Below are 12919 nucleotides of genomic sequence, written 5' to 3'. Positions count from 1 at the left end.
CTCCCCCCTCCCCCGACCCCACAACAGTCCCCAGAGTGTGATGTTCCCCTTCCTGTGTCCATGTGTTCTCATTGTTCAATTCCCACCTATGAGTGAGAATATGCGGTGTTTGGTTTTTTGTTCTTGCGATAGTTTACTGAGAATGATGATTTCCAATTTCATCCATGTCCCTACAAAGGACATGAACTCATCATTTTTTATGGCTGCATAGTATTCCATGGTGTATATGTGCCACATTTTCTTAATCCAATCTATCATTGTTGGACATTTGGGTTGGTTCCAAGTCTTTGCTATTGTGAATAATGCTGCAATAAACATACGTGTGCATGTGTCTTTATAGCAGCATGATTTATAGTCCTTTGGGTATATACCCAGTAATGGGATGGCTGGGTCAAATGGAATTTCTAGTTCTAGATCCCTGAGGAATCGCCACACTGACTTCCACAGGGGTTGAACTAGTTTACAATCCCACCAACAGTGTAAAAGTGTTCCTATTTCTCCACATCCTCTCCAGCACCTGTTGTTTCCTGACTTTTTAATGATTGCCATTCTAACTGGTGTGAGATGGTATCTCATTGTGGTTTTGATTTGCATTTCTCTGATGGCCAGTGATGGTGAGCATTTTTTCATGTGTTTTTTGGCTGCATAAATGTCTTCTTTTGATTTTTTAAATCTAAACTTATAAACCATTTCCAGATACAATTTTAGCAAAGTTTAATAGGATAAAAGTGAAATTAATTATCAGCAGTTCAAACGATGTAAACAAAAGGAAGCTGACTAAAAATGAAAAACAAACAGAACTGTCTTAATTTTTAAATTTATGAATTAAAAAGTTTAAACCCAGGGATGTAAACTAGCAGTTGCTCCCTGAGTTTATCTGAAATTCAGGATGGGGAATTCTAAACACAACCTGTACCTGAATACTAGCTACTATTTTTAACTCTCACTTCAAATCCAAGCCACCATGGAACAAGTTTTATTCTGCCTTAAACTACAATAAACTTACCTGGAACCTCTCCATAATTGTAACATCTGTCAGGCATACTTTAGCACTTTCTTCTTCAGGCATTATTGTACCCAAGAGTGTTTCTTGTTCTTCTATGTCGTTCTTTAGGCGCTGTATGTCTCTATTGACATTCTGCAGTTTGTTTCTTAATTCTGGTATTTCCTTCTCCTTCAAATCAATTATGCTTTGCCTAAACAGAAAACACAATTAAAAATAAAGTATCTGATGTTTCTCACAGTTAGACTGAGGTTATGTATTTTTAGGAAGAATGCCACAGAAGTGACATTGTGTTCTTTTCAGGGTATCATATCAGTGGATATGGAATCATGATATCAATATGTCTTATTACTGATGATGTTAATCCTTATTCACCTGGCTTAGGTGGTGTCGGCCAGGTTTCTCCACTGTAAAGTTACTGTTTTGGTCTTTGTAATTAATAAGTATCTTAGGAGAGAAATGTTGAGACTATGTAAATGTCTTGCTTCTCAACTTTCTGCCTACTGATTTTAGTATCCACTGACAGATCTTGCTTGCAATAATTATTACTGTGGTGTTTGTCAAACTGAGAAATATTCTACTAATGAACTGGTCATATTGACCAAAAGTGTTAAGGTCATGAAAGATAAAGACAGATGGTTACAGACTGCAGGAGCCTAAGGAGAAATAACAACTAGATCCTGCATGGAACCCTGGAACAGGAAAGGCATTCATGGAAAAACTGCTAAATTCAATATGGTCTGTAATTTAGTTAGTAGCATTATACCAATGTTAATCCTGGTTTTGATAACTGTATTATAACAGAGTACATAAATTGTTAACATCAGGAGCTGGATGAGGGATATATGTGAATAATTTGTATTATTTTTATAATTTTTCTGTAATCCTAACATTATTTCAAAATAAAAATTTTTTAAATTACAGGAAAAAAAGGAAGGAAGCCAGCCACTGAGTGAAATGCTACATGGGTTTAAGGTACAAAATGTCAACCCATTTTACTGGTACTCACTACTGTAGCTAATGAATTACCGCCTCCATGGCAGGTACTGACAACTATTTTTGCTGATGCCTCTGAAACAATAACATGTATTTAATCTTTAAAAAAAAATTTACTTCAGAAATATTCCAAATTCTTATTTAAAATTATATTGGATTAGTATGACAAAGCAGTAGAATAAATTAAACTGGTCTCTAATAGGAGTCTTATTATAAACTTAAAGAATAACCAGAAACTCAAGTGGCTATTACTTAATGATTTTTTTTAAAATGCAAACTGTGACCAAGAAATGCCAACCTGACCTGTGGCAACAGACCTATAGTTTTTAAAAATTTTTTTTATTATTTATTTATTTTTATGCTTTAAGTTCTGGGATACATGTGCAGAACGTGCGGGTTTGTTACATAGGTATACACGTGCCATGGTGGTTTGCTGCACCCATGAACCCATCATCTACATTAGGTATTTCTCCTAATGCTATCCCTCCCCTAGCCCCCCGCCAGCCGACAGGCCCCAGTGTGTGTGATGTTCCCCTCCCTGTGTCCATGTGCTCTCATTGTTCAACTCCCACTTATGAGTGAGAACATGCAATGTTTAGTTTTCTGCTCCTGTGTTAGTTTGCTGAGAATGATGGTTTCCAGCTTCATCCATGTCCCTGCAAGGGACATGAACTCATCCTTTTATATGGCTGCATAGTTACTCCATGGTGTATATGTGCCACATTTTCTTTATCCAGTCTATCATTGATGGGCATTTGGGTTGGTTCCAAGTCTTTGCTATCGTGAACAGTGCCACAATAAACATACGTGTGCATGTCAGACCTATAGTTTTTTTCATACCACAGAAATAGGAGGTATTCTTATTCCACATAATAAATATGAAGGTATGCAGATTATGAGTAATTCCATGCCAATGTTTCCTCTTGAACACTGTTGTCACAGATTAGTAGTTGGCCTTAAATTATGTGCCCAATATCTAAAAAGTGACACAGCTATGACAGCCTAATAATGATGGCCAAGCATTTATTAAACTGGGGACATCTCTGTGAAGAACTATAGGTATACATACAATTTTAACCCTATTTTTACATTTTTATACACACACACAAAATCTTTCATCAATATGGTCCAGGTTTTGGTGCCTTCTTTTTTGATGATTACATAAGATGTTAAAAGAAGTTTTCTGGCCGAGTGTGACGGCTAACGCCTGTAGTATCAGCACTTTGGGAGGCTGAGGCTGGTGAATCACCTGAGGTCAGGAGTTCAAGACCATCCTGGCCAACATGGTGAATGAAACCCCATCTCTACTAAAAATACAAAAAATCAATTGGGCGTGGTGAAGGGCGCTTGTAATCCCAGCTACAGGCAAGCTGAGGCAAGAGAACTGCTTAAACCCAGGAGGTAGAGGTTGCAGTGAGCTGAGATTGTGCCACTGCATTCCAGCCTGGGCAATAAGAGTGAAACTCTGTCTCTTTCAAAAAGAAGTGTTCTAAGAAAAAGCAGAGAAGCTTCCCTAGAGAATGGGCTAGTGAGATCTATTAGGGTTCTCTGGGTTTGTTTTTCTTTTTTTTAAATTTATGACATTTTATTTTTTATTTTCAAGAGTTAATTTTTCTCATGATTCACAAGGTTTTTTAAAATTATTTTCAATAGATAAATCATAATTGCAAACATTTATGGGGTACAATGTGATGTTCTGATAACATGTACACAATGTACAATGATTAAATAAAGGTAATTTAACATATCCATTACCTTGCCTGCCTATCATTTTTTATAGACAGACATTTGAAATTTACTCTTTGGATTTCTGTTTTTTCAGAAACTCAATTCACCTATTTTTGGACAGCATTCCTTTTCTAAGGGGATTGTATGTAAAAAGGCTCACACAGATATGGTACTGAAAAAAACCTGTGGGAGAAATACCAATTGAGTTTGTATTTAAATGAGGTGCTATAATAAATGAATCTGAGTCAGTACTAGACAAAATGATAAACAGGTACATGTTCAGCTGAGATCTCAGTCATGATGTTAGTTTTATATTAGGTACTGGCGAATTTGAGGCTTTAAATGAAAATATTTCCCGCAAAGAAGATAAGCAAGATATGGCTCCCCACTACCTCTCTGAGCTCATCTTCCACAACTTTTCCCTTTGGCCTTCAGGTCAAATATGTCTCAGAGATTTTGCACTTCCTAGAATATTCTTCTTCCGGACAACTGCATGGCTGAAGTTTCCACTCCACTTCTTCAAGTCCCCTCCTACCACCTCCCACCACCTCCTACCACCCTTCAGCTAGTCCCTATTCCCTTATCTTGCTGTATTTTTCTCGATGCCCCTGATCATCCCCTGGCGTATTATATATTTACTTATTTGTCATCCATCTCCTCCCCACTGGGATATAAACTCCATGAGGACTGGGACTTTGTCCATTTTGTTTACTGCTGTATTACCTGCACTCCAGTAGACTGCCTATATTGGTTGCATGAATAGACAGTTCTCATGATAGTGGTGGCATCAAGGGCATATTCTAAAGGTGAAAAAGCAAATGGTGCACAGATAAATTTAATCTTGTTACTTTACCCCTCTTCACCAATAACCTTCCACCTAAGTGACTATCATAAATAGACCTCCACAATGTCTCTGAAAGTGACCCCAGGGGATATCTGATAGTGTCCTAACCAGAGGTGGAAGGAAGCTTAATGATCATGTAAGTCAATCCCCTCACTTTACGTGGGGGATACTAAGGCCCAAATGGGTTAAGTAACATCCCTAAGGTCACACAGCAGAGTTGGAATTTGAAATCAACCTGACTGCGCTCTTAGGCAATTGCTTTCCCATATTAAAAAAAAAAAAAAAAGTCCTCTTGGTTGGGCATGGTGGCTTATGCCTGTAATCCTAGCACTTTGGGAGGCTGAGGTAGGAGGATTGCTTGAGCTTAGGAGTTCGAGGCTTCGATGAGCTAAAATCAATCACACCACTACACTCCAGCCTGGGTGACAGGAGCAAGACCCTATCTATCAATCAATCAAGTCCTCTTAATTCATTATTGACCTTTCATTTGTGGATTTATTTAAACTTAAAAAAAGTGTTTTATAATGTTATTTCCTACTATTGGGAAGAAGACTTCCTCTCTCATTTGTCCCAAACTCATCCTTCTCCAGTTTTCCAGAATGGCCCACTGACATTCTGTTAGAGCTTGCTAAACAAACAGGGGTTCATCATTTCCCTGCTCTTTGGGTCTTCAAGTTTTGGTTTCTCTATAAAAATGGTTTCCTCACACACGTGTCCTCACTTAGCAGCCCTGCCAGCATCTTGGTCCATTTTCAGTGCTTCCTCTAGGCCTTTTCTAGCTTCAGGTTCTCTTAAAATGTGTGGTAACCAGCCATTTACCTGGCTAACCTAGCTGAGCCCAGTCATCCCGTGAAACCATGAAAAACTAATCACTGTGAGACAGTTTTGAGGGGGTTTGTTACACAGCAATAAGTAACGGGAATAGACACTACAGTTCTCATTCATTCAGCAAATAGTTATCAAAGTTACAATATAGAATATACAAATGTGTGGTTGCCTAGTCTCTAGGTAACCAGAATGGCACACAGATGCTACTGCAGATGTAGGGTTAGGCAGATTCAAGTCAGCCACAAGTACTTTGACACTCTTCCCATCAAGAGATACAGTATCCTTCCTCACTGAATCTTGGGAGTCTCTGTGACCACTCTAACCAACAGAAAAAGAAGTGTCACCATGCCAGTTTCTTGGTCTAGGCCTTAAAGGACTTGCAGCTTCTACTTCCTGTTCATGGAATACTTACCCTTAGGATACTCTGTTTAGTAACCCAGTCACTACGCTGCCAAAAGCCCAAGACACATGCAGCGGCCATGTGAAGATGTCCTATTTTGACAGCCCCAGCTGAGCTCCCAGACAACAGTGAGCATCACTGTCAGTCATGTGAGCCATCAAGAACATCCAGCACGGTTACGCTTTGAGATGACTGCAGCCAACATCTGACTGCAACTGTAAGACCCCAAGTGAAAGCCACCTAGCTGAGCCCAGTCATACCACAGAACCATGAAAAATTAATTATTGTGAGACAGATTTGAGGTTTGTTACATAGCAATAAATAATTGGAACAGACATTACAGTTCTAATTCATTTAGCAAATAGTTATCAAAGTTGCAATATACAAGGAACTGTGGAGACACAACAATGAGTAAGACATGCACCTTACTCTTAGAGGGGAAACTGTGGCCCAGCATGGTGGCTCACGCCTGTAATCCCAGCACTTTGGGAGGCTGAGGCAGGCGATTGCCTGAGGTGAGGAGTTTGAAACCAGTCTGGCCAACATGGTGAAACCCTCTCTCTACTAAAAATACAAAAAAAATTAGCCGAGCCTGGTGACGTGCGCCTGTAATCCCAGCTACTTGGGACGCTGAGGCAGGGGAATTGCTTGAACCAGGGAGGTGGAGGTTGCAGTGAGCCAAGACTGCGCCACTGTACTCCAGCCTGGGCGACAGAGCAAAACTCTGTCTCAAAAAAAAAAAAAAAGGAGCCGTGACAGCTAGGGTCCTAAAATATAATACGATGTTAATTTCTGCCATTTATTGTATAACAGTCTAACACAGAACTAAGCTCACATTTCTACTACGTGTACTTTCTACCAATTTCAAATTTTATCCATTTGATCTTTTTCTTTTCAAGATACTACCTTATTCCTCTCCTTCCTTTTTATTCTCAAACTACTGCCTCTGTCTACTCATCTCTGTGGCCCCAATAATCTGGTTTTCACCCTTTATGCTTGTGTTGGTTATCTATTGTTGCATAACAAAGTATCCCAAAACTTAGCAGCTTAAAATAACAGCACTTCTTATTTCTCAGAGATATGAGGATCAAGAGATACGCTTCTGACTCAGGGTCTCGCATGAAGTCGCAATCAAGCTGTCAGCCAGGGCTGCAGTCATCTTAAGGCTTGACTGCTACAAAGTCTGCTTCCAAACTCACTTGCTCAAAGGCCTCAGGTCCTTGCCATATGGGCCTCTCCAGAGGGCTTCTTGCAACATGGCAGCTAGCTTCCCTCAGACAAGAAAGAGACAGAGGGGGACAGAGCGGGTGAGAGAGGGGAGGAGCGGGGGAGAGTGAGCGAGTTCACATGAAGGTACAAGCACATGCGAGAACAGAAGAAGTCATAGTACCTTAAATAACCTAATGTTGGAAAGGCCATGCTATCACTTCTGCCTGTTTTATCAGTTATATAGACCAATCATGCAACAGCATGAGAGGGGACTATACAAGAGTATAAATACCAAGAGGCCGAGATCACTAGGGACCATCTTAGAAGTTGGCTGCCACAAACCACATCTTCTTAGGCCTTTCTTTCTCCTTTTCCTGAAACTCCTCCTTGGTTTTCCAGGACAATCACTTTCACTCTCCTGGTTTTTCTGCTTCCTGAGCTTTTCTCAGCCTGTTTCAGTCAATATATTAATATTAGATTAATTTTCCTAAAATATATCTTTCATTAAATCCCTTAGGTTGGCTCCTCACCACCTATCAGAGTTACAACTAGACCTGAATATAATGTAGCCCTATCTCCCCAACATACAGGACTCAATCCCTATAAATAATTCCCCAAACTCCAGATAACATTTCTACTGCAGCACAGGTCATACTCCTCTTCCCTTTGCACCGTGTTCTGACTTCCGTCTCCTCTCAGTTGAGCTGAATGAACTTCTCCAGGCCTTATATTCCTCTTCCTGCCTCATTCTCAAAATATTCTTCTCATTCTGTATCCATTGGCTCCTCCTTTCTTACCTAACACATCTGTTTGAATCATTTTTTTAAGCATTTTATTAAGCCTAGCTTTCTAAATGTTGAATTCTGAGAGCTCGTCTTCTTAATCAGACCATTAGCTCCTGGAGGGTCATGTCTTAGGTCTCTGGCACTAGCCTTGTTCTCTATGTTCTGGAAGACACTAAGGCAATCATCACATATTTCCTGACTTGATTTTTGTTTGTAAACAGAACATAACACGAATTTCTTGTACAAGTGAGGGAAAATATAAACAACCAAAAATCATCTATGATTCATTCTTTTATAAAGTGGAAAAGACATTAAAAACTAGTTTAAAATCTGTCTTCTGGGAGAACTTTTCAGTACTTAAATTCTTTTGTTGGGTTCAGAAAGTGGCATGTCAACAGACAGTCCTAAATCTGTGAAAATCTATGCCTACAAGCTAAGTCTTGGGAATTAAGCACACATACAACAGAACGTAAAGACTGTGTCTACCTCATAGTTTAAGAAATAAGCTTACTGGCTATGCACGGTGCTCACACCTGTCATCCCAGCACTTTGGGAGGCCGAGGTGGGCCAATCACTTGAGGTCAGGAGTTCGAGATCAGCCTGGCCAACATGGTGAAACTCCGTCTCTACTAAAAATTACAAAAATTAGCTGGGCGTGGTGGTGCATGCCTGTAATCCCAGCTACTGAGGAGGCTGAGGCATGGGAATCGCTTCTGGGAGGTGGAGGTTGCAATGAGCCAAGATCATGCCACTGCACTCCAGCTTAGGTGACAGAGAGAGACTCTGTCTCAGAAAAAAAAAAGAAAAAGAAAAAAAGACAGGAAACAAGCTTACCTTTAAACAAAATAATTGAATCTTCTTATCATAGAAGTGATATAAGACAGGGCATACCAGCTCAGAGCCCTTACTGAGTAACTACCATCTGCCCAGGCATGAGATGGGTACCTTTTACAATGTGCTGCTACATGTACAGTGAAGGTAAATCCCATTCTTACCTCATGGGCACAAGTCCCAGCATTTCATCACGCCGCTTTTCCTTTTTTTTTAGCTCTGATTCTGTTGACTTGAGTTTATCTGGAGCAAGTCGCAGTTTAGACTGCAAATCACTGATGACTTCTTGTAACTCAGCCTCTGTCTGAAAAACTCTCTGACAAACGGGGCAACATGACTGGTTTTCATCTGTTAGCTGAGTAATGAACTGGGAGTAAACTGCTGTGGCTCCAGCCAGCATGGCTATTTTAAGAAAATAAATTATATCACCAATGAGAAAAAACATAAAATACAGTATTGTGAATACGGTTGTATCTTTTTCTATAAATATATGATTATTCTTGCTTTATAAATATATTATAAAAGAAATAAAAGTTCTGATATTTAAAATTCCGATATTCTCTTCCAAAGAGCAAGATACATTCAGATTTGTATAAATATTTTTTGGTAACACATTATAAGTATAACAAAATGCCTACTGAGAGCTTTCTATGTGCCAGGCACTGTTCTAAGGGCTTTACAACTATAATCTCATTCACGCCTCAGTACGGCAGGTGGTAGTTGTGTCCTCATTTTATAGACAATGAAACACTGGAAGGTTTCAGTAACTTGCCTAAAGTCACACAGTGAGTAAGCTGTAGAGCCAGGACTGAAATCCAAGCCATTAGGCTCCATAACCAGGTTTTTAAATTCCCCATCCTTAACAGTTACCTGTGAATGAAAATTCAAAGGTGTCAAAGTATCCTGATAATATAAAGTAGGCAACTTACCTCGCTGTTTTGATGATTTTTCAATTTCCTCTTTAAGCCTGTCTAAATCACTTTCAAAATCCTGGCTACCACAAACATCAAACAGCTTGTCTTCGTAACTGGACAACTGTTCTTCCTTTCTTTTTAGTTCATTATTTATATGATTTTTATTCTGCTCAGATGAAGCTAGTTCCTTGCTAAAATAAGAGCAAATATGGATTTTCATTTTAAAATAGGAGAAATTAGTTTGAAAGTTTGAGCAGGCAAAAACAAGACAAATTCTGCCAACAAATCATTACAAGAGTTTGGTATGACCAAATACTTTTTTTCAGAAGTTGAGGGACTAGTCCACTTCTGCCTTAATTATCCCCCTAGGACACTGACTCACCTGCCAGTCCTACTCATGGACCTGCTCCCAGAAAAATGTACACAGAATTCTGCCTGGTTTCTGGGGGTTCATGGTCTTTGATCCCAGGTTAAGCCTCAGCAAGATGCTTGCTAGGACTATTGGACAGAAAGAAGACAGGAGAACAGCCCCGTAATTCCCTTTAGTCCTTTCACAAATACTACTTCCTTACTCTCCTGTAAATACTGTTTCTTTGTATCCTCCCCCTCCTTGTTGCTGTCATCCACTTGCGTCCAGATCAGTCATTCCCTCTCATTCATCAAAGATTTTGCTTACTAGTACAATTTATCTCCACTTTAACTCTTAAACATCATCCTAGCCAACCTCAATACTCACACATAACATGGTTTTTCAATTTGCAGGTTTCGATGCATTAGCTACCATGTAATCAATTTAATGTATTCAGCATATTTTTTAAAAATGAAACAGAATAGACAGTAATATATTGGAGTAGGCTGTATGTATATGTACTACTTTGAGAAATTTGTTTCAGATAAATGTTGTGACTGCACACATGCTTCTTCATCATGACTACCCATCGTGAGTCACAGTAAAAATCTGGAAAAAAGTAACTAATATAGATGATATTTTCATTATCCTAGACTCCCTTGAGCACTTCTCAACAAGATCACCAGTGACCTAAGTGCGAAGTGCCGTCTTCATCTTACTCTACCTCTACGTAGCACCAAACACTGTTGACCTTCTCCTTGAAGACTATTTTCCCAAGGTACCTAGACACCACAGCTATCTGGCTCTCACCCTGGTTCCCTGGGCACATCTCAGTTTCCTTCACTTGCTCCTTTTCCTTTGCCTGCTAACATTTTAAATGTTTGTGCTTCCCGAGAATCTAATTGTAACTCCTTCCCTTTGCACAACTCTCTCAAGGTGACATACTAATGACTTTGAGTATCCCTTACATAGCAACAACTTCCAATCTCCTGAATTTCAAACTCCAATATTGTATTCCCTCACAGATACTTCCACAACAAACACAGATTAAACACCACCAAAGCCAAGTCCTCTACTTTCCTCAAAAATCTGTGTGGAATTTTTGACCCGCTTATCTAACCACCATCCAAGGTAACATCTGAGAAACATGATCACTTTTTATAATGGATTACTCACAGAAATGAAAATAGAATTTTTAAATTTTAATCTTCATAGGTCTACAAATTTTCAAGGGACAAGAGGCCTAAATTACTATCCATTACCATTTTACTTAATTTGTAAAATATGAGGGGTCTTCAAAATGTTCATGGAAAATGTGTATTATAAAAAAAACTATGCATGAAGTTCAAAATGTTTTGTACTGAAATAAACTCATACTAACTTGTTATAACATGTCTGAATAGGATCTAGTTTAAGGCACTAACAAGGTTAAGACATCAGTTTGAAAAGAGCCCCAATTAAACTGAAGCAAGAACAAATATCAAATTTATGATGAAGTGTGGGTGGAAGAATGGTGAAATCATTGATACTTTACAACAAGTTTATGAGATCAATGCCCCAAAGAAATCAGCAGTTTACAAATGGATAACTCGGTTTAAGAAGGGATGAGATGATATTAAAGATGAAGCCCACAGTGACAGACTGTTCACATCAATTTGTGAGGAAAAAAATCATCTTCTTCATGCCCTAACTGAAGAAGATCAATGATTAAGAGCAGAAACAATAGCCAACACCATAGACACCTCAATTGATTCAGGTTACACAATTCTGACTGAAAAATTAAAGTTGAGTAAACGTTCTACTTGATGGATGCCCAAAATCACTGCTTCCAGATCAGCTGCAGACAACAGCAGAACTTCCTCAATTAAGTGGGATCAAGTTCCTAAAGCATTTCTTCAAAGAATTGTAACAGGAGGTGATGGAATGTGGCTTTACCACTAAAATCCTGAAGACAAAGCACAATGAAAGCAATGGCTAACAAGTGGCGGAAGTGGTCCAGTCAAAGCAAAAGCAGACCAGATAAGAGCAAAGGTCATGGCAACAGTTGTTTGGGATACTCAAGGCATTTTGCTTGCTGACTTTCTGGAGGGCCAAAGAAAGGTAACAACTGCTTATTATGAGACTGTTCTGAGAAAGCTAGCCAAAGCATTAGCAGAAAAATGCCCAGGAAAGCTTCACCAGAGAGTCCTTTTCCACCACAACAATGTTCCTGCTCATTCCTCTCATCAAACAAGGGCCATTTGCAAGAGTTTCGATGGGAAATCATTAGGCATCCACCTTACAGTCCTGATTTGGCTCCTCCTGTCTTCTAGTTTCTTAATCTTAAAAAAATCTTTAAAGGGCACCTATTTTTATGCTGACAATGTAAAAAAGACTACACTGACATGGTTAAATTCCCAGGACCCTCAGTTCTTTAGGACTGAACTAAATTGCTGGTATCACTGCTCAGAAGAGTCTTGAACTTGATGGAGCTTATGTTGAGAAATACAGTTTATTTAAAATTTTTATCTTTTAATTCCATTTCTCCATGAACTTTCTGAAGTCTCCTTGTATGCAAGAACTAAAGTTTATCAATATAACATACCATTTCATGACAATAAATTATTTTAAAACAATTAAACAGGTAAGCATGAAATAAGAGATTTCTATTACATCTCCAAATGTTGCAACTTACTTCAATTTGGCAAGTCTGTCCCTGGTCTGATTAATTTCTTTTGATTTACTATGTAGCCAGTCTTCAAGCTGTTTTTTGTTGGGAAAATATCCCAACAGTGAGGTTAATTCATCACTGTGCCTAGATTTTATTTTTCTGATTTGTTCATCTTTGTCAGCCTATAGGTAAAAACAAATCTTTTAAAAATAAAGTCTATATCTCCACATTATATCAAGAACAAAAATAAATTCTAGATTGACTAAAGTTCTAAGCTTAAAACTATAAAAATATGAAAATAAAATATAAAATTTCTTAAAGTCTTCAAATGGGGATGGTCTTTCTAAGCCTTAAGAGTGGACTACCAAGTCGAACAATATAA

The 12919-nt window shown here is 38.7% G+C and overlaps 1 protein-coding gene across 4 annotated transcripts in view; it reads right to left on the bottom strand.

Annotated features, from left to right (window-relative positions):
• The window catches only part of RAD50 (RAD50 double strand break repair protein), an 89984-nt gene that overhangs the window by 38578 nt on the left and 38487 nt on the right, over positions 1-12919 (bottom strand). For all 4 annotated transcript variants that reach the window (XM_063665492.1, XM_054487367.2, XM_063665491.1 and 1 more), the window contains 4 exons: positions 12562-12719; positions 9554-9729; positions 8789-9026; positions 1007-1196 (listed from right to left, as the gene is read on the bottom strand). In XM_063665492.1, coding sequence (XP_063521562.1) covers positions 1007-1196; positions 8789-9026; positions 9554-9729; positions 12562-12719 — 762 coding nt within the window. The remainder of the gene's footprint in view (positions 1-1006; positions 1197-8788; positions 9027-9553; positions 9730-12561; positions 12720-12919) is intronic.

This window comes from Pongo pygmaeus, chromosome 4 (assembly GCF_028885625.2).
Source record: "Pongo pygmaeus isolate AG05252 chromosome 4, NHGRI_mPonPyg2-v2.0_pri, whole genome shotgun sequence".
NCBI lineage: Eukaryota > Metazoa > Chordata > Mammalia > Primates > Hominidae > Pongo > Pongo pygmaeus.
This window is presented reverse-complemented; position numbering and strand designations above follow the sequence as displayed.